Source organism: Parasteatoda tepidariorum, chromosome 1 (genome assembly GCF_043381705.1).
Source record: "Parasteatoda tepidariorum isolate YZ-2023 chromosome 1, CAS_Ptep_4.0, whole genome shotgun sequence".
Classification (NCBI taxonomy): Eukaryota; Metazoa; Arthropoda; class Arachnida; order Araneae; family Theridiidae; genus Parasteatoda; species Parasteatoda tepidariorum.
The window spans coordinates 30,215,619-30,237,018 of record NC_092204.1 but is presented as its reverse complement, the minus strand read 5'-3'; the positions used below and the strand labels follow the sequence as shown (position 1 = coordinate 30,237,018).

Here is a 21,400-nt window from a genome sequence, read left to right as displayed (position 1 = left end):
TACTTACCACGGCCTTCAAAAGGGTTAAGTGGGGGGGGGGAATATTACGCTATCAAATCTGCCGAATCACACGTGAAAAAATGAGACTTAGAAATCAAAACCAGAAAGGATGAAAAGTTTCAATACTAAATAAAACTTATTGAGAGTTTCTAATAATCGATGGAATCGATCGAATGGAATGACACCAAAACAAAATCTATAAGAATAATAACTAAATCGATAAATTTTACACACAAAATGTTCATTTCTGTTAGGAAGTCTTTTCTTCTCAGAAGATCGTGCACAATTGTTGTTCCATCGAAAGATTGTGATTGTTGTTTTATTGAAGGAGTATAACTTGTGTTTCTGTTAAAATCTAGGTTGACCCCTCCATTTATGTTTGTCATTGCCTGCGTTTATCTTTTACCTCATTTGGGCTCAGGTCCAGCATGGAAAGAAACAATTACAGACGGATTAACTAAGAACTGTAAGAACTACTGGTGGACGAATCTCTTATATTTCAACAACTACGTTCCGTATTTTGATACGGTAAGTTATTTACAACTTTACTACTTTATTACAAAGTTATAAAATCAGTAAAATCCCCGATATTCATATACAGTCGAGTGTGTCAAAAAAAAATGAATATTTCAATGTCGGAACGCTGAAGTTTGGAAAAGTTGCTTGTTGTGTGTTATGATAAAATTCACCACGTGGAAATGGTAGAACGTCGAGTTCCACCTACACACTATTCAACCAACCATCTAACCTTTACGTGAGGTATTTTCATTATATTCGCAGCTATTTACAAAGATTTTAAATTGAATAGGATTCTTTGGTTTACTATATTATTAAGGTTTTTTTTAAATATCTACTACATATTTAAAGCCTGACTTTTTGGAGAAATGATCTAAACTTTAGTATTGCTCGAATATCAATCCGTAGCTTCATATTCACTGACTACTTTTTTTAGACTCTGTTGCGTGTTTGACACACTATATCTCTGCCTTGAAGTGACAAAGAAACTTGATTTCTTTATAAAGTGTAGTGTTCGAATTAAAGAACAGCTACGTAGAACAGACAGGATAGACAGGAGTCATCTGCTTCCCAGACCGTCGATAGTAGCCCATTATGCAGCTTTAGCGCGACGTAAATAAAAGTACTAAGTACTAGCATTGACGAGTGATTTAATATAATTTTCACTCAAGTTTTACCACACATGAATCTCAATTAATGATTTTCAAAGAACATTTCTCAAAATTTTGATTTTTATTCTTTATTTCAAATGGCTGCCATTTAGAGGGGAAAATGACTTTTTTGGATTTTTTGGGTTCCAACCACCGCTACCCTCATACATAATCATTCATTTTTTGTCTAGTCCGTTTCAGGCTATATAGTATGAGGATCATGCCTTTTATAACCTGTATAAACAATATACGATTCTCGAATTTGAATACTTGTTATAAAAATAATTAAAAGTATAAAAAAAATCGTGTTATATGCAGTTGAAATTGCAGCATTATGTAACGATAATGCTATAACAGAATTTGTTTTTTTTTAACATATCAATATGGTATAATGCAGAATATTCTGAAATTAACAGCTATCTCACTCTTGGTTCTAACTATTTGTGTGCCGAATTTCATTTTTTTACGGATGAAAAAATTTAGCTCATGAGACTGACAAATACGAATTCTTATACATACTGTGAAATATATTGATGCATTTATCCCCAAAAAATTTTATAAAACATATTTTGCATAGCATTTTCTTTTTAATATTTTAGTGTTTAAACTGGACATGGTACATACCAGTAGATACTCACCTATATTTTCTCAGTCTTCTTGTTTTAATTCCATTGAAAAGGTAAATATATTATTTCTTTAATAAAATATTACTAAATAACTAATGTTTGAAATACACTACAGTATGTATAACAGTTTAATCTTTTCATTTAAATATATACAGGGTTATTCATAATTCCCTCCGGGGCTTCGAAGCGTTATAGTAAAAAAAAGAAGACGAATATGAAAAAAAGAAACATATGATATATTCCGAAACTATTCAAGTTTTACTTAACATACATTACAGGTGTTCTACGTGTGAACCCTTGGTCACACGGCATACATCATTGTGATAGTCCAGTTCCTGCCCGGAGGGAATTATGAATAACCCTGTGTATATACATATATATATATATATTATTTTTATTATTATTTTTTTCATTGTTCTGTAATTTTTCCCTTGTTTTTCCCTCCACATTTTGAACTTGGCGAATATTTTGAAGATTAATCTACTTCTGCCTAAAACATTTATCGTTTCATAAGGTTTTACTTTAGGACAATTTATAACTTTAACATGCCCTATGAAAACTGTAGGCTATGTAGAAAACTAAAGACGAAATTCAGCGTCATAATGGTATTGGGGGGAAATCCTTTTCAATTGAATTCGTTTTTAAATTTTTTTGACTGGTCTACACCAACGGTTCCCAATTTCTCTCGGCGACGAAACCCTAAATAATCAAGCTTCGTCCGGTGGAATCCCAACTTCGTAATTAAAGTAAGCAAAAACAATTGTGTATGAATTAATCATTAAAAAGACTACTTTATTTTGAACTTTAGACTTTTTATACTTATAAGAATGAAGTTTTTCATCGTTTTATCATTAATGATCTTATATTAGGTTTGATGTTTGACAGTAGAATTCGCAGTCTTGGGGATGAATCTAATCTAGCTAAAAATTTATTTTAATATTGCTATAAAAAAAGATCTGTTATAAATATTAAGGTTGAATTTTTTTATTAGACTGAAATATAGAAGATGGAACGCAAGCAATTAATACTTTTTATATTTTAAGTCATCTGTGGTATCCCCGTATTTGTGCCTCTTAATAATTAACGGACAGTGTATATAATGCTATTAAATCATTCTTACCTACATATGCTCAACTTAATTTGTTGTTTATCCATAGAAATGTCAGATTAGCATTCATCATAAATGGCGTACTGCTTGTTATTGGAATTGTCTTAACGGCTGTTTTCCACGTTTACTACAAACTCCATCCAACAGCAATTGTAGTTTACATTCATCCTGAGTAAGTCTATTACTTATTATTACATTAGTAATCTATAAATGGATCGATGAGTCCGAAAACCAGTCACATCCATTTTTTTCCAAAAATTATATTCTTGCATTTTAATGTTTAACTGTGCGTAGATACATAATTATAATATGAAGAAAAAATTTCTTTCTACTTGGTTTAGTATATTTTGTACAGTGAAATCTCAATTTAGTTCGAAAACATGCCATATCCTGGAGATGACCTGTTCTTGGAATAAACTTGGAATTATACCGTCAGGTGGCGACCGTTGTTGCTTATGAAATTGCTCGCACAATCTAACATTTAATAATTTAGTTTAGGATTGTTACTTTGTTGATGGTTTTTATCACACAATGATTGTTTAGAGGGTATTTCTTTAGATGATAAAAAAGGATAAAAATAATTATGAATTATAGGGAAAGGAGGTGACTACAAATAATATGATATTTGATTTCAAAAGCTGGTGATTGGAGTGTTGTGAAAAAAATGTGTCATCAAAATGCTCCTGTTGAAAAGCAAAAACGGGGAAAGAACAGTTTTAGGTGATGCATTTCAGCAATTTTACTTATAAAAGCACTACACCTAAAGTTGAGGTGCTTCCTTTCATTGGTGGTTTATCCAAATTAATATTTGGTCTGTACACAAAAAGTACTCTGAAAGTGGCAACAGGAGCAGTTTAGGAAGCCTATTTTGGAAAAGTTTTCATAAATCTCAAGAAAATTGCAGAAATAAAAAATTAAAAAGAATTTTGCTATATAAAACAAATTAATTTTTGTGTTTCTATGAAGAGAGAGGCATAAACTGTTTTTAAATCATTATAATGTGTTTAATCTTAATATTTTACCGACCGGTAGCGGTTCGAACATACTATGCCCTTTCACCGCCCGTTCAGCTGCAGATCGTCCGAGACACCGGCTCGGTTTCGGCCTAGACTGACGCGCGGACTTCACCACTAAATATCAAAAATTACAAATATGATATAAAATGCAACGTTAAATCATCAATATACTGGTTACTGTATTAAAAAGTAGGCGTAACTATCTTTCTTTAACTAATCTTACAAAATATTTTGCTACCACTTTATTAGAACTTTTCCAGAAAGCGGAGCAGTTGGCATCCCTGCCTTCATATCGATGAAAAAATCCCGACTTTCCTCGCAGGAAAATCTAGTCGCACCCAGCTGCACGATGAAAAATCCCGACTCTTTTCGCAGGAAAATCTGGTCGCACCCAGCTGCACTCGAGAAAACGACAGCTGAATTTTTTTCAGGGCATGCTGAATTGGTGGAAAACGTAGTCACCACAGATCGGTCAAAAGTCGATTAATCGACGACCGGTCGGTAAGCGCTGAGAACAAAACGTCGATTAATCGACAGCCGGTCGGTAAAGTGTTAATATATAGCAGTAAAATGAACAGTTTGTCTGTCTATCCTTTATAACTCCAGAATAATTTGTGGTAGCATCTCAGAATTTGAACAATGAGTGAAAGGGGTCATTTCAGCCCCTATCCTAAAAATTTATTTAAAATTTCAGTTAGATCATTCTTGAGAGACGTTTGAGAAATGGAATTTTTTCATTGGCTTAGAATTTGCCATTGATAAAAATTAAACAACACATGATTCTGCTTTTTTATTTTTTTAATACTTCAAGAGTGACATCAATGTGTTTGCTAACCTAAAGCTCTCATTGATAAAAAAGTTCATTGCACGTTTTTAAATATTTAATTTTTTTTCATTATGTCATATAAGCTCAGTGATCAACGTGTATTTAATAGGCTGACAACGTCAGAAAATTAGTTTTTCTAAATTTATTTGAAACTATGTGTTTATTTTTTTCATAGTTACGCTTTAAAAAAGTGATTTTATAGAATTAATTAGTTTAAATTTAACGTTAGTTGTACTAAAAACTATGAACAAAAAGCAACGTAATGGAGAAATGGTACCAAATTATTTAAGAGAAACGTAAAATTTCGCCACATTATCATTGACTCCAATGCTTTTAATAAAGTTTGTTGTTTCATACCCCTCAGGTCCAGGAACACTACATGACACGGTGTCTCCATTGTTATTATGTTAGAATTGAAATTTAAAAAAAAAAAAAAAAATTATGTACTAAAAAGTAAAGTTAATGGAGAAAAGGTATTTCGTAGTTTAAGTGAACCGTAAAAAATTTAAATTCTATTATTGATGCTAATGATGCTCAATTAGCTTTGGTAATAGGTACTACTAATTAAAATAATAAAAATATAAATTGTATAATATAAATCAAAATTTGTATTTAAAAAAACGGTACTAATTATTTTAAGGGAAACGTAATGAATCCCTTTACCATTATTGACGCTTAATTAATTAATCATGCTTAATTAATTATTTTTATCAGATGCTTAATTGTTTAATTTTAAAAAATGGGCACTACTGGTGTTATAGTAATTTTTACAATTTTAATCGATTCTAAATTTTTTAAAGTACGTATAATGTATTACATTAGTATATTCGATACCTATTAAAACTGTTTTAATACTAGGCAGTTTTAATAAAGATAGTGAGGGAAAAGAAATTTTTACGGTTCTTTCTGGATTTTAAGTTCCGGAGAAAATCGCATGATTGTAGTAAATTTTGATATTCCTAGAGCAACAGCATTCTGTCAGATACTCAATACATTTAATTAATTTAATCTATGGAATTTTTAAAAGTGTGTTTTGCTTCATTTAATGTAACTTAAAGGACAAAAAAATAATAAAAAAAATTTAAACAATTATAAATATTTAAATTTTTATTCTTTTTGTTGACGTATGCTTTTCAGTCTTGTTCAGTATTGATTTATTGAATTTTTTTTTTACCCCGTATGATGAACGGATATTCAGCTATTGCATATTTTATTTTGATTCCAGAGATATAGCTTACTTTGTTGAAAACGGATACTTCAAATCATATTTACATATTTCATCCTATAATGTGGGCTTAACTGTTGGGTACTTTTTAGCGACTCATCAGAAAATACGAATACCAAAGGTAAGTATTTTAGTTTCTTTTTCACTATATCGGATCGGGTTTTTTGTACTTTATATATTAAAATTCAATTAGTTTTTATTTATTTATTAAATTCATTTCAATAAAATACGTATTTCTTTCGTCAAAATTTTGAATATTACCTTTATTTATTCAAAATAAATTATTATTATTATAATAACTGTGTCTCAACATCAGATATTAATGAAATTGTTGAATTGTAAACATAATCAGTAAGCTGAAATAAGACGATTATCGTCGGTGTGCTAGACAGACCGCTTTGAGTTGACATCTACAAAACAAATTTTTTTAATAATTTCAATAAGTTTGAGAATATGAAAAACGAATTAATTCTAATAAATAATAAAAACGTAGTATATCGATGCTGCGACAGTTCATAATTCATTTGAAAGGGTTGGAATAATATAATAATAATGCATAATAAGGTATATTTTCGATAGAAGACTTATATCAAACTGTGCCTTATTTTTTTCTATATTTTTTTCAGACAGATATTTTGCAATTTTCTTGAATTTCCTCTGGATATTAATATAATACACAAAAACATCTCGTTGCACTGGAAATAGGGCTGTTTTTCTCCGGAAATACTTGCGTGAAAGTGGCTTATAATTATATTGCCTCAAGTTCACAAAACAATAAAATGTTAGTCAAACAATAATTACTCAAATTTAAAATCATAAAACTAGATATTTAGGAGTATAGCACTTATATCCCATATTTTTTTCAAGTTAGAAAAAATATAATTTATTACTCAATTAGCCTGATTTTTTTCAGGCCATTTGCAATTAATCATGCGTATTATAAGTTGTTTCATTAAGGTTTATTACAATAAGCCTAAATTAATTTAGTCTTAATATTTTTGTTGCGTTTCTTAATTAGCCTAAAATATATGAGCTTATTCTATTAACCTTGAAAAACACAGCTCTAATTAGACAAATCTAAGCACGTTTCCAAATAACCTGGTGCATTGCAAAATGTACGGCGCTTTTTTAATATTCAATTGATTTCAGACTTTTCCAATTAGCCTACAGATATATGTATAAGTCATATTGTGAGACAGTGATGGACAGCGTAAAATAAAATAGAAAAAAAGTCATTGCAAATTTAGCAAAATGTTTCAAAGCTCGTTTTAGCTAGCACTTTAATTTTGCATAGTCATATCAGGCTACAATAAAAAAAAACTTAACGCCTATTGGGTTAATCTAAATCAATTATGTGCCGAAAGAGTTATTTTGTAGAGATATAAAAAGTGTATACATCTGAAAAGAAAATTTATTAAGTAATTTATCTGAATATTTGTAGTGTTAGTTACCACTTTAGATTTAAATATTTCACATAAATAGTATTTCATATCACATCCAATATTAATTCCTCAACTTCGATCAGCTGTTATGGATCTACAATTGTAAATATTCTATTCTCTATCTGTAAATACATCGTAATCGACTTGGTAAATATTATTTTACATGTAACTCGGAACTTTTCGTTATCGTTCTTGTATATATTATTTCATATTAATCGGATTTTTTTTAGTGTAATTAATTCATTATAGTGTACTTTCAATTTCGATATCATTCATTTGTTGCCAATGGCAAGTAAATCCGTTGAAGAGGCAAGTGCCGTAAGGCAGATACCTCGAAAATAACACTCACATTAAAGCATTAGAAATTTTGATTCCATATCTTTTCTTCCAAGACTCATTAATCAATGCCTAAGTAGTTTCCAGAATTGTCAACTGCTCCGAATTCGACGAAACATTTTAGAAAATTAGTTGAGAACAACAATATGAGATTTACAAATTTTGAGGTTAATTTTGCTAACATTTTAACTCATGGTATGCTGGCAACTTTTCCAAAAAATTTATAGCTTTCATAGATTAAAATTTTTAAAACGTAGTGGGTAAAGATTTCATAAAAGTTGGAGCAAACTTGTCACTATAGCTACTACTTAAATTTTAAAAAAAAAAATTTATGACGAACGATTGTGGTACGGATTACACATATACTGAATCATTTACCTTTGTAGAAATGACAAATGGATAATTTCTTTGAAAAACAGTGGAAACAACGCAATTTTGCTACCACTTTTTAAACTTTCGTATGGATCGCAGAAAGTTTATAAACGTATTAAGTGACCCGCTTACAAAAAAAAACCACACTTAAGTGACCCGCTTGTGTTGAAAAGCTGAAAACGGCTTAACTGTAACAAAGTGCTTTATCACATAAGCCTTTCAATTATTTAGAAGAAGTTTTGAGTAAAAACCCTATAAAAATCGAATTTACTAAAACTAAACCAATAATCATACATTAAAAGACTACCACTCGAAGATATTTGTCCACTGTCCAGAACAAGTTGACATCTCTGAGTTTCAGGAATCCAGGCACATTTTCATGTCCACTTTTAGAAGAAATTATTAACATTTATATAATTTATTTTTTCATATTATAAATAAGTATAATATGTAAATAGTTGTAAAGTACATATAGTGTAAGATTTGTACTTTATAATAAGGAAAATATTAAAAGAATTATTTTTCTTTCAGGTCGTGAATATTATAGGCTGGCTTACAGCCATCACTCTCAGTCTGGCCGTCTTGTATGGAGTTTATGACTGGAACCAAGGAAATGTTCCAGGAGTGTTTGTCTCAACTTTATACGCATGCACCAGTAAACTAGTCTGGTCTTTGGCACTGGCCTGGGTTACAATCTCATGCATGACCGGAAATGCAGGTATGTAATACTGTAAGATCTTAAGAAAAAATAAAACTTATATTTTAGATTATTTTTGTAAAATATTAGAATGAAATTTACATCAAAAATCATTTACAAATCGATGCAGTTTTGGCATTTCCTATATTTATCAAAAAGAAGCTTTTGGAGTCGCACAACGAGTCAATAAGAAATATCTCACACAGCTTTTGGTTTTATGATTAAATTTTATCTTACTTCGCGATTTCAGCGGTTTTGAATGAAACATTTTATACGCGCAATTTATGTTCTACATATGAATCAAGCATATAAGATATTACTACAGATAAGACAAAAAAAAATTTATTTTTCTTGAATTGACAATTGAATACTTTCAGCTCCAGAAGAAGAAAACGTGATTCGGTCTAATCATGTGATTTAAATCACGTGGCCAGTTTAACGTTACTGCAATTATGACTTAATTTATTATGCAATTTCGTTTATTATTAATTTTCGAATCATATTTAATTGGATACCTGAAAGCATTATCATGAGTGCGTCGAACATGATTGACTTCTTAATCATGGCGTAAACGAATGCCACTATGACATCTCCCGCATGCATCCTGTTGTAAATGAAATGTAAGTCGGCAGGTATGTCAAGAAATATTTTGAAATGACATTTAATTGTTTAAAAACAAAAATAGTTTCTTGGCGCATATTAACTAGTCATGAGAAACTATTTTATGTGAATTATGATTCTATTTCATAGGCTTTGCTAGCGCAGTCCTAAGTTGGGATGCTTTTGTACCATTCGGACGACTCACATACATGACATACCTAATACACCCTATCATACAGTTTGTGTACATCGGAAGTACAAGAACACTGATTAGGTCAGAACACAGGACTTTAGTAAGTGATATTTGTTTCTTATGTAATTTTAGTTCGATTATAAAAATAATTGCTTCAATAATTAGTAACGCAAAAAAATGGAATAAACTTACAGATTTTGTTGGTTCTCTATTGTTCATTAATTTAAAGTCAATCACACCATCAAATATTGAACTCAATATCGTATCAAAATATAATATTTGATATTAGCGAAATTCATTCAACATTATTGTAGCAGAGAGAGATAATTTGGTTCCAGATTATCAAGTTGTTCATAAAATAGGCTAAGTTCAAAAATTAAGAAAAATGTTGTCGAAACTAGTAGAATATTGATTAATTTCAAGAAGTTTGAAAATCGATTTATTCAGATATTCGAAAAAAATTATAAAATTTCTGAGTACAAAAATTTAAGAAAATAAAATTAAAATAAATAATAATAAATAAATAAATAAAAATAAATTTAAAAAACTTTCTAAGTCTCCTTTGCCAAATAATGCCCCGTCGAGATATCGGTGACACGCGCATTCCTTGCCGTCAACTTGTCGGCAGTGAAAATTTTTGGAGTTGAAATGCTGTTTTTTCGTTGAAATAGTCTAAAATAATTTTAAGTAATTATAAATTTCTTTAAGAGGGGCGAACTTTATTGAAAAGTACTATTGCTTTTGATGGATTGGTATAATTAAAACAAAATTGATCTGGATTGGTATAATTAAAACAAAATTTATTGGTAAAACACGCCTACTTCCTTCACCAAACATGTCTACTATAAATGACACATGTTATAGCGTGTTTCCATTAGTTTACCACATGATGGTACTTCCCTTTAATCATACCATAAGACTATGGAGTCCCACCATATTATGTCATACATAATCAATGGTTTCCATAGGCCTACGGTGTCTTGACATAGGAATGCCTTACAAATTTCTATGGTAACCATCGGCGTATGATGTCTTGCCATATAAATGCCACACGAATTTCTGAGGTATCTTAGTATATAAGTTTCTATGGTTGCCATAGGTTACCACAGATGACAGATTCTCCTAAAGGTACTTAAAAATTTAATATGAACATACAGTTTTGGTTTAAAAAAATTAGGAGCTTAGTTGGATTCCTTTTAAACTACTTGAGTATTCACTCGTGTCATCGAAAAGTGCGAAAATGCATTTAGAGATGAAAAACTAAAAGCTTTGAATTTCGATTTCACATATCTTCTTATGATCAGAGTGCAAAAAAGTTTGTTGAAAATTTAAAATTGTCCATCTCGTTAACACATTTAATAAGAATAATAGGTATTCACAAAAGTATATCTATATTAAACTTCTATTCCATTATGGGAGGATATTTGCACGATATATGGCTTTTTGAACACAAAAGAATAGCTCAACTACACACAAGATCAGTATTTAATTTATTTTGAATCATCATCATCATAAGGGCATGACAGCACTTTGAGGGCCTTAGCCTTCTTTAGAAGATTTTTCCAACCCACTATTTTACTGACAACTCTCCGCCAATTATTTACTTCAATTACAAAAAAGTCTTGGACTGAAATTAAAATTTAAATACTGTTGTATAAAAATCATCCTTTCTCTTAGGAGATCAAATCGGTACAATTTTTGTCGTGTATAGAGAAAAATTCCGCGTCCCAATGAATTTTCGGAATTTATCTACAACTTTCAGGATTACATTTCTCCTATATTTTTCTCCAGACATTATAAATGCCTTTGATCTGTTTTCGCGTCAAAAAGGGTAACGCTAGTACAGTTATTTTTATTCTAGTCGCCTGAGATTATACAATTCATAAAAAGTGCAGAGCACTAACACCTGCATGCATTGTCAATTATAGAAAGTGCTTCTTAAAGAAAAGTCGCTTCGTAACTTCACGATTATCGAGAATATTAAACTGGTAAACCATTCCCACAATAGCCAGTTGTCAAATAAGGTGTTCATGAAGGTAGGAGGCAATATAGTCTGCCGTACTAGTCACCTTTACTACCCTGCTTCTGAATTTTTTTAAAAAATCTAAATATCTTTTGGTTATTTTAAGCAACGAACTTTTTTTTCTTCTTTCCTCTAAGCCCTGAGCATGTACCTAGGTTATGAAAAACCCTTAACCATATAGCCCGGACTTGGCCACTAGTCCAGCTCCACTACAGCCTAGGAACGGGTCCAGTCAGCGGTATTAATTTTGAAAATATTCTACTTAACATGATATTTAAAAGAAAAAAAAACAATGACACAGTGGTTAAGGCAAAGAGTTCTCATAGAAGGAACAGCTGCTATCAATCGAACTGATGCTAAGTGTACTTCAAGCCTCCACCAGGAATAGAACCCTGGATCGTTTCAATGATAGCTCAATGCCTCAACTACCTTGTCTGTTATTTGTTGCTTAAATTAACCACCTAAAATTCCGATAAAAAAAACTTTGAAAAAAAGAAAGAGTTAGCATCTTAAAATAATGCATTGATACTCACTGAAAAAAAAAATGGTAAAATGAAATGTAATTGCTTTTCCAGCTTTTTATGTACTGTAGCAACGTCGTTCTGGGTTTTATGATGGCTTGCATATTTAGTCTTCTGTTCGAGTCTCCATTCATGGCTTTAGAAAAAGTTATGTTCTCATCTGTTCATTCTAATGTGAAAACAAAGAATGCTGAAGAAGAAAGCAGCCCTAAATCAACATTTCAAGCTAAACACGCTTGGATCGACCCCGTTCTCCAGACTGATCGAAATGTCAGTGTTATCAATGTCAAACAATTTGTTCCAAATTGTTAAATTATGGATACGTTGTTATACTCCATAAGAGCTTATGTAATTACGTTTGATATTTTGACAAAGATTAAATCACTTGTAATAAATCCATCACATTCCTTTTTAAATATTTATGTGTATGTGATAATAATGACCAGTTAAAAACTTGCAATATGTTCTATTTGCCTTTCGAAAGTTTCAATTATTGTGAATAAGAAATTTAGTTACTAAAAGTTTTACAACTGAGGTAGGTTGGTTCTGATTTGAACTAAGAGATTAACTTCTTCAGATCTGATATATTCTAAAAAGGAATAAAAAATATTTCGTTATTCCCATTCATATAGAGAAAAAAATTTTGAAAAACGTGACGGAAGTGAGAAAATAATACCATGCCTCCACAGTCATATCTACCAAGAATGTGAATTTGAAGAAAATGTGCGTGGGTGTGAAATGTTTTCATAAATTTAAATTTCAGTAAAAAAAAATAATAATAATACAATTTACAAATGCAAACCCTTCAACTAATATCCATAATTTCAGAACATATTTTTTCTATTGGTAAGAAATGTTACTTTCTAATATTTTAATAAATTGAACTTAAAAGAAATTTGGCCACTACTCTATGAAAAGCAATTTAAACAGAAGTATAAAAAGCAAAGAATTCTTAACTGAAAACGAAAATATTACAAACAGCCCCGTACCTATATTGTCCTTTTCTATTTTAATGTTTGTGTCATCCATAGGTCGACTATATGTCTTGCCATGTCATAATTTTACCTCTTTGAGTCATGTCAAATCCGATGAATCAGTGAAAGTCCACCAGGTCTGGTACTAAACCAGAACAATTCTAAGTCTAAAGGTCATGTTTCTAAGTTCTCATAACAGCTTCCACAAAAATTCTATTTGTTTTAAATTTTTGTGCTTGAGTTCACTACTACTCAAAAAAGTACTTCGCAAAGAGTCCTTAATAGAGGAGGGTACAGTAAAAGTCATTACAAAAGTTAGTCATCTGCTTTTAATGTTTTCCTAAATCATAAATATCCTGAACTTGACTATTTTTAATATGTTGGTGAAATTCCTGAAAGTTTTAGTTATTAATCATTTACCTGACTGGCTCTTATGTTGCACTAGTGAAGATTGTGCCTTTATGAAAAGTGTGGTGGCAGTTTTGTAAATAAATTAAATGGAAATTTTCTTTAATTAGCTACTAATTTTATTTTGTTAAAAAATGCAACAACTGTTCGAATTCAGAACAAGATACATATCATGTGATATACAATGAAACTTCCACGAAAGACCACCTCTTTGTAGCGACCTTCTCTATTTACGACCACTTTTGGTAGGAGGCAAGGAATTTTTTCCATAGGTTTTGTGTTGAAGAAAACCTATAGGAGAGACCATTAAAACCTCTCCCATCAATCGAGTGAATCTCAGCATCAAATGCGGAAAAGGTCAAATAAGGAAAAACAAAAAAATATCATAACAAAAAAATACAAACTAAACAAACAAGTAGATTAAAATGTATTCAAAATAATTGTGTGAGGCTCGTATTAAGAGATCTCTTATTGATATCTGAAAGAGATCTACAACCTCATTGTTACTGTCAGAGTATGCTAAAGACGATGCTATCAAAATTAAGTTGAAAGTTAAATAAGAAAAAAAAAACATTTCAGAAAAAACTAAGCATCTTAAACAAGCAAACCTCTTCTCCTCTTTCAATGCTAACGAATTTTTCTGAAATAAAATTAATTGCAAACTTAAACAAAAAACGTAATTGTTTATTTATTCAAAATAGCTCTATCATTCATAATTGGTAAATTAGTTTTTACAAAAAATTACATCAGTAGGGATAATTTTAATTGACGCTGATTTCTATTCATCGATCCAATTTTTATGACGACAACACAAATGGCATTAACGTACCAAAAAAAGTACACTGACTAAAATTAAAATCGTTTGCGAAAAATCATGTACCTTCGATAACGTTCAAGTAAATAGAGGTAACCCCTAGGAACGACCAACATGCATTAACAGGGTTCCTGTGGTCCTTGAAAAATTTTCGTAAATTTAGGTTAATGCTAAAAGATATTTCTTATTTTAATATACCACTTTGTTGCCAAGTGGATTCGAAGCCAAGTTATTATTGCATACATCCTTGCCTTGGGTTCTTAGACAATTTTTAGCGGTAGTTACACAGAAATTAAATTATCGACATTTAAAATTTACAAGATCCTCGGGAACCCTGATTAATGATTATTTTATTATGGAACAGACCAAGAGGTTTCACTGTATAATTTTATATCATTAATAGAAAATCGTAGATAAAGATATTCAAATTTACCATTTGTAAATGCTAAGAATAAGAGAATTGTGTCACCAATCATTTACAATTTTTAAAAAAAAGAGACCATTGCATTTTAATAAAGTCATGTTCAAAAAATGAAACATTGGCATTTAAACTACTACTCTATAATTGTCTATCCCTCTATAACTGTTTAGGTAAAAATGTATTAGTTAGCAGCGCTGTAAACGTTTAACCCTTTCGCTCCGACTGTCACAAATACGTGCCAGCATAAAACCATATCAACCAGGGTAAAAAGATAAAACTGGTAATCAAAGTAATTCTTTAGCAGTTTATTTGTGGGTGGAGTTATAATTGTTTGATTTATTTAATTCACCATTACTTTGTTCAAAATAAAACAATTTAGTTATACTTTGAATTAACATAGATTATATATATGATTAAACTAACAGTAATTAAAGTAAAAGCAAAGTAAGTCTGTCAAATTAGAAACGACTACAGTCGCAGTTAAAGTTACCGTTTTTTTATTTAATTACGTCCTGATCCTGATTTTGTACGAATGCTTTTCTGAATCACCCGTCCCCAAGGGGTTAATGAAAATAAGATCTTGCCACTAAAAGCTTACAAGACAATACACACGGTTTGCAAACGTACCAAATAAGACATGGAGATCACTACATGAAGTGGTTGCTAACATTAAGACGGAAAAATAGTAACATTTAGAATGGCAGGTAATTTACAGGGGACAAAGGTGCCTCAGAGACATCCATGAAGTGGAGATGATTATCTATTAGTCCAGGCTATGTCAACAATTACAGTCACTACACATTCAAGATAATGTTATTTTTAAATTTAAGTGAAATCTAAAGCTTGCCTTTTTTATTAACTTTAAACTAAAATCTTTTTTTGCTAATTTAAATTAAATAGACTACCACTTTTTAATTTTTCCAGTGATTCACGTTTAGACTTAAACCCGTGAGAACCTTATATGAACTTATTCTAATTATTAATCAACCGAGGAGATTTCCGTATCCTGATCTGCGGCAGAATAATCACCAAGTCTTAGCAACTTCGGCCTGCGAGAAATTAGAAAAAAACATCACAGAGACTAACTCGAAATGCATAACTCGAATGTTAAACCAAACAAATGTCACCAAAATAGCTTAGTCGGTATGCACGTTTCGTTTCTTCCTCTAAGATAAAAATTAACATTTGTAGTTCCTTATAGTCATTCGAAGAAAGAACTGTTCTCAAATGATGACTCAGGGCGTTAATGAGGTAATAAATCGAGATGTACGTAGTATCTCATCTAGGGGATTCGGGATTTGTTGAACCACGTTTCGGTTTAGATAATAAGTAAGAATGTTACACTTGTGCTAAAGTTAGTTAGAAATATAAGGTCATCTAGGAGATAATCAGATAGAACACCACATGGTCGTTGCGTACCATATGGCACCGAGCGTTTTAATTCACGAAGAATCATTACCCGATTTCATCATATATCTCTGCAGGTCAAGAAATTGAACCTACTAGATGACAAAGTTACTTGAGTTTTATAAAATAATAAAAAATATTTTCTACAAAATTGAGTGGTAGATATAATATTTCAAAACTATTATTATTTATTAACATTAAGTATTTGTTTTGCTTCAAGAACGGTGTAATTTATGTTTGTCCAATGAATCTATGAAACCTTATTTATGAAAAATAAAAAATAATTTACACGTAATTACATTACTTACAATCTAAAATTCGATTACGTTTTTCTAAAATTTTTACCGCCACGCGACAGGAAATAAAGAGTAACGCCTACTTTAAAATCAATAGTCGAAAGCGCTGACTGGGGCCATTCTCACTGCTACCGATTGCATTAAGTTTACTAACCCAAATAATTTCAACATCAATGGCCTTTGATTCAGTTTGTAATCATATAATTTACGGAGGTGGCCTTTTTGGTCAGGTACTCCGGTGCACCTATTACTAGTTTCCGCAGTTTCCTTATACTCCTATCTGTAACTTCGTATGTTATTAGAAAGTACAAGTTAGAAACTATGTATTTGTAAAAGCAATTGATCACACTTGCGCGAATCACTCGATTGGGTAGTTTTGATTGAACATAGCTGAGGAAAGGGACACTAAATTGATTGATTAAATGCTTGCTAAATTAGTTTCGAAGATGAGTGTAGTTTTTTTTTTTAATCTTTTTGACAATTGCAACAAGAAGTGAAGAAATAACACATAAATATATGCCCGTGCTCCCTTGCATTCAAGCTCCCTTCTACCAACTCGAAAAAAGTTTGGAATCATTTTATAACATTTAAAAGAGTGAGATATTCTGTGAATCATTGTTCGAAATGGTTAACAAAATGAAAATTTAATTCTCCTACTATTGAAGTGAAGCCAGGGCTGAAAGCCCATATATATCGAAACGGAAAAGAGTAAACACTGGTTACTAATAAATTTCCTTTTTCAGTTTTTTTTCGAGAATAATAAAAATTTATAACTACCAATTGTTTTTAACGAATGCAATTTTTATATTGAATTGCTTCATCAAAGTGAAAAATTTCGTTACAGTAAATTGCCATTGTTGAGAATCGAATAACTCCTCCCGAATATTATCTAATATTGAAATAGTTCTTCTACCAGTATTTTCTCTTTTCCGTCCCGCTTTCAGACCTGAGTGAAGCTATTGAATATCTAGTAGTAAACCATGACATTCGTTTACGCCACGATTCAGAAGCCAATTAAAAGAAAGATTAATAATTTTTTAATAACTGCTTTAATTAATTTAATAACCAAATAAATTTCGATACATTTTCATTTAATAACACTTCATGATTGCCAAACTTTGAATATTGCTTCTCTGTTTTTCATAGATTCTCAAGACTTCATCATGACCTAGAAAATAAGAATATATCTTTAAAGAATTTTTTTAAGTTTGTCACATTATAAGCAGGGGTGAAAGCGAGACGGAAAAGAGGAATGCATACCTGCCAACTTTTACTCCCTTCCATTATTATTTTTCCCAGTGGTATTAAAATGGAATTAAAACTTCAGTTTTAAGCAAACAAATACGTTGTTTTTGAGAAAACTTAAGTTGACAACCATGACAGTAACGCATATTAATATATGTGCTTAATTTTTGTAAGAATAGTGGTGATCAATATCATTTAAAAATTAAGATTATAAAAGAAAAAATAGTATATATTTACTACCACTTTATATATGAAAATAAAATCTTACGGAAAATCCGGAAGAGTTGGCAGGTATGGGAATGGCTGGTAGTAAAACAATTTCGGTAGAAACTAGTTTCCGGGAGGAGTTAACTAATTATTTTTAAAGCTATTCAACAATATCTACATTATCCCTGGAACGTTGGAAATGTAGAAAATCTTAGTATTCGGCGCGAAGCGCCGCTAACTGATTCGTCTAAACTGTAGAGTCCTAAGTTGAATGGGCATAGATTTCAAGTTGAAACATATGTGATGAAAAAATTTACAGTGAATTACTGTAAGTCCTGGGAGGATGATACATTATCCCTGGAAAAGAAGCAGTTTTATATATAGACTAAAATTATAAAAGAAATCTTGATAGTTACAGATATTTTATTTTTCTCAAAAAAGATGCTAAAATGATATGTCTTTCGTACCAGTTTTTGCACTTTTCCGTCATGATTATAAGTTATATTATTTTACATTCTTCCTCTGTTAAACATATCATCACACGCCGCCGCTACTTTCTATTGAGACATTGATCTTATTTTCATAAGCTCGCTCTGTTTTGTTGAAGTATATGGTGAAAATCAATAAATAAGTGAGTAAATAAAAGGGAATGTATTGCCGAAACACAGATAAATTTTACAACATTGTTATTTTTCAACTTTTTTTTTTAAAAAAAAAAGGAGAGAATGAAAAAGCTTTGGATATTATAATGTTAATAAAGTAAACAAAGGGAAATAATGAAAGAGTCATGTAAGAAAGTTAACAGAATAATTAATTATAAAAAATATATTTTGATATTTAACAATCTAATGTTTTGTCTTGCAACCAGATATAAGAGTGAAGCGTAGTTTTTCCTATCATCTAAAATTTACCGGAAAATTCTGAGTGATAAATAACAGAGATATTCCATATGAGTATACTATCCCCATGTCCACACTCTCCCTTACATGCTTACTTGACGTAAAATATCAAAACAAACTGCCAAGGTTCCGCATCATCAATCACCTCCTTTTCTTAACTTAGATAACAGTATAAATTAAAACGAATGTTAGCGAATAAGGCATGTTTACACGGTTCAAGTTCTTGAATCCGAGAAATTGGAGGGATTTCTCTGTCCAAGAAATTTGATAATTCGTTGACACTATCCAAGTTCTTGAATGTCACTGATTCGTCGAAAGAAAAACTTGCGCATGCGCATTGTTCATATTCAACATTATAAAATAATATTTACATAAATTTAAAATTACTAAATAAATCCAAATAAAATCATAATAACACAAATAAACCGTACCAGATCAATTTATTTGGACTAAAATATATGAAACCAGACAACAAAATGACATAATTTGCTGCTTGCTGACGTCACAAAACCTAAGACGCTGATTGGTTAAGGGGGAAAAAAACTTGGATGGAAAGTAGAACATACTCTACTATGGTCCAAGAAGTTGGACCAAGTTCTTGAATTATTGTTTACACGATCCAAGCTCAAAGCAAAACAAGCTTCCATCAATATCAATCAATCTCTGTCCAAGAAATTGGATCGTCTGAACAGGCCTTTAACTAGTTGTTATGTATATGTTTATGTATGTTGTAATGATATTTTTTAAAGAAGTAAATTTTGCTATGATTTTAAATTAAATGGAGGAAACCTTACTTAAAAGTGATTATAATTTAGTGAATTTTTAATCGACTGCAGATAGGTACAAAATTTTCAATGACACTTCCACATGGCATTTAAAAATAAATAAATACAAACTTATGAAAGTTTTAGAAAAGTTAAATTAAGGGTCGTTTCCCGCTATACTTGACTTTAAAAATTTTATTGATCTATTTCCCACTGTGGAACTAGTGACCACCTCCAAAAGATTATAATAACCACATCTTTAAAAAAAATTATATATTTAAAAAAATAAGGGATTATAATAATATTAATTAAAACATTACAGTAAAAACAAACTTGCATCGAAATGATCTTGAATGCGTTGTTATTATAAAATAATATAATATTTTGATTTCCACATACTGAAATCGAAAATAAATTCTGATTGCTGTATCTGTATTCTCCCTCATTAGTTTCTCTTCACCGCAATGAATATTGCGATGAAGTCAGTATCCTACAATACAATACAAGATGATACAAGACAATATCAAACAATATCAACGTTGGTAGAATATTGGAAGAATAAATGCGTTTTGTTAACTGATAAAATACAGCGTCATTCTAAAATTCGACAATTTTTTGCAGGTAATAATAAATTCGAAATATTCAAAAATCCTCAAATAGCTTCATTATAAAATGTTTATATTTTTAATGTTAAAAGGAAAAAATGACATCTAAGCACACAAAAAAAAATCATTTTTTAAAATAATTCTAAGATAATATTTCCACATAAGTTTTTAATTCAGCTATGCAATAAATAAAAAAAATGCTCAAATTATATTAGAATGTTTAGAAAATAATTTCATTTTTTTTTTTTTTTTTTTTTTTTTTTTTTTTTTTTTTTTTTTTTTTTTTTTTTTTTTTTTTTATGAAAATGAAAGGGGGTTTTCTTAGAGTGAATAAATATTTTATTAATTCATACAACAGTCTCTGCTAGTCCAGAAGTTTTTGCGATCTTTTTGACAGTAGCATGATTCTACACGCATTTTGTTCCTTGCTAGCAAAAAACTGATAAACGTGACTTTTGACCTCCTATTTGAAGTAAAGGTTTTACCGTCCAAAAACTATCCAGATATTCGAATAGTATTGTACACAACCCATTCCTCGTCCCCAGTGATAATGCGCTTCAAAAATTAATAATTTTCTTGACGTTTGAGAAGCAAATCACAAACATCAACACGACGTCACAAATTACTTCTCATAAGAACATTGATCAACCCATAAGTCAAGCTTTGAGATTAACCCTAGAATTTCCCAAATTATCGTGAACGGTTGTTGAATTAAATAAGTGTACTGTCTATTAGTGCATTCATCAGCTTAAATTGTTGTGATACATCGTCGTGCATATTTAATCGAAATTTTGTAAACCAGTTTCGGCATTGGCACACTGCCGACGCATTTTTGCCATGCAGGTCGAAAAATTTTGTCCTTCCCTGAGCAGCATTTTTACCTTTTCGATTGTAAAAAAGTAGAACATGCCGAAACTTCTGCTTCTCACTTTCCGTATTTTAAAGGGTACCAATTAAATACTTCTGTGTAGAAACAATCTTGCAACTTAAGAGTAAAGTTGGTTTACGAAAATAATGAAGTCGTTTGATTGAAGGGGGGAAAAAATGAAATTACTTTCCGAACAACTCAAACATTTGAGTATGTACTCACGTTTTAAAAACCTAGAGATTAATAATAATTACAGATTATGTGACAGCAATGTGTAGTTTTTCTTTTTTTTTTTTTTTTTTTTTTTTTTTTTTTTTTTTTTTTTTTTTTTTTTTTTTTTT

At 30.5% G+C, this 21,400-nt stretch overlaps 1 protein-coding gene and 1 long non-coding RNA gene across 2 annotated transcripts in view; one reads left to right on the top strand and one right to left on the bottom strand.

Moving 5' to 3' along the window:
• The window catches only part of LOC107445360 (nose resistant to fluoxetine protein 6-like), a 29,838-nt gene extending 17,242 nt beyond the window's left edge, over window positions 1-12,596 (top strand). Inside the window, exons 9-15 of the mRNA XM_016059738.3 lie at window positions 360-528; window positions 1,766-1,845; window positions 2,950-3,072; window positions 5,968-6,088; window positions 8,649-8,835; window positions 9,565-9,707; window positions 12,206-12,596. Coding sequence (XP_015915224.2) covers window positions 360-528; window positions 1,766-1,845; window positions 2,950-3,072; window positions 5,968-6,088; window positions 8,649-8,835; window positions 9,565-9,707; window positions 12,206-12,463 — 1,081 coding nt within the window. The 3' untranslated portion in view covers window positions 12,464-12,596. The remainder of the gene's footprint in view (window positions 1-359; window positions 529-1,765; window positions 1,846-2,949; window positions 3,073-5,967; window positions 6,089-8,648; window positions 8,836-9,564; window positions 9,708-12,205) is intronic.
• Window positions 12,597-17,501: 4,905 nt separating this feature from the next.
• The window catches only part of LOC107445358 (uncharacterized), a 21,950-nt gene continuing 18,051 nt past the window's right edge, over window positions 17,502-21,400 (bottom strand). The window contains exon 4 of the long non-coding RNA XR_001584246.3: window positions 17,502-17,639. This is a non-coding gene — a long non-coding RNA (uncharacterized lncRNA). The remainder of the gene's footprint in view (window positions 17,640-21,400) is intronic.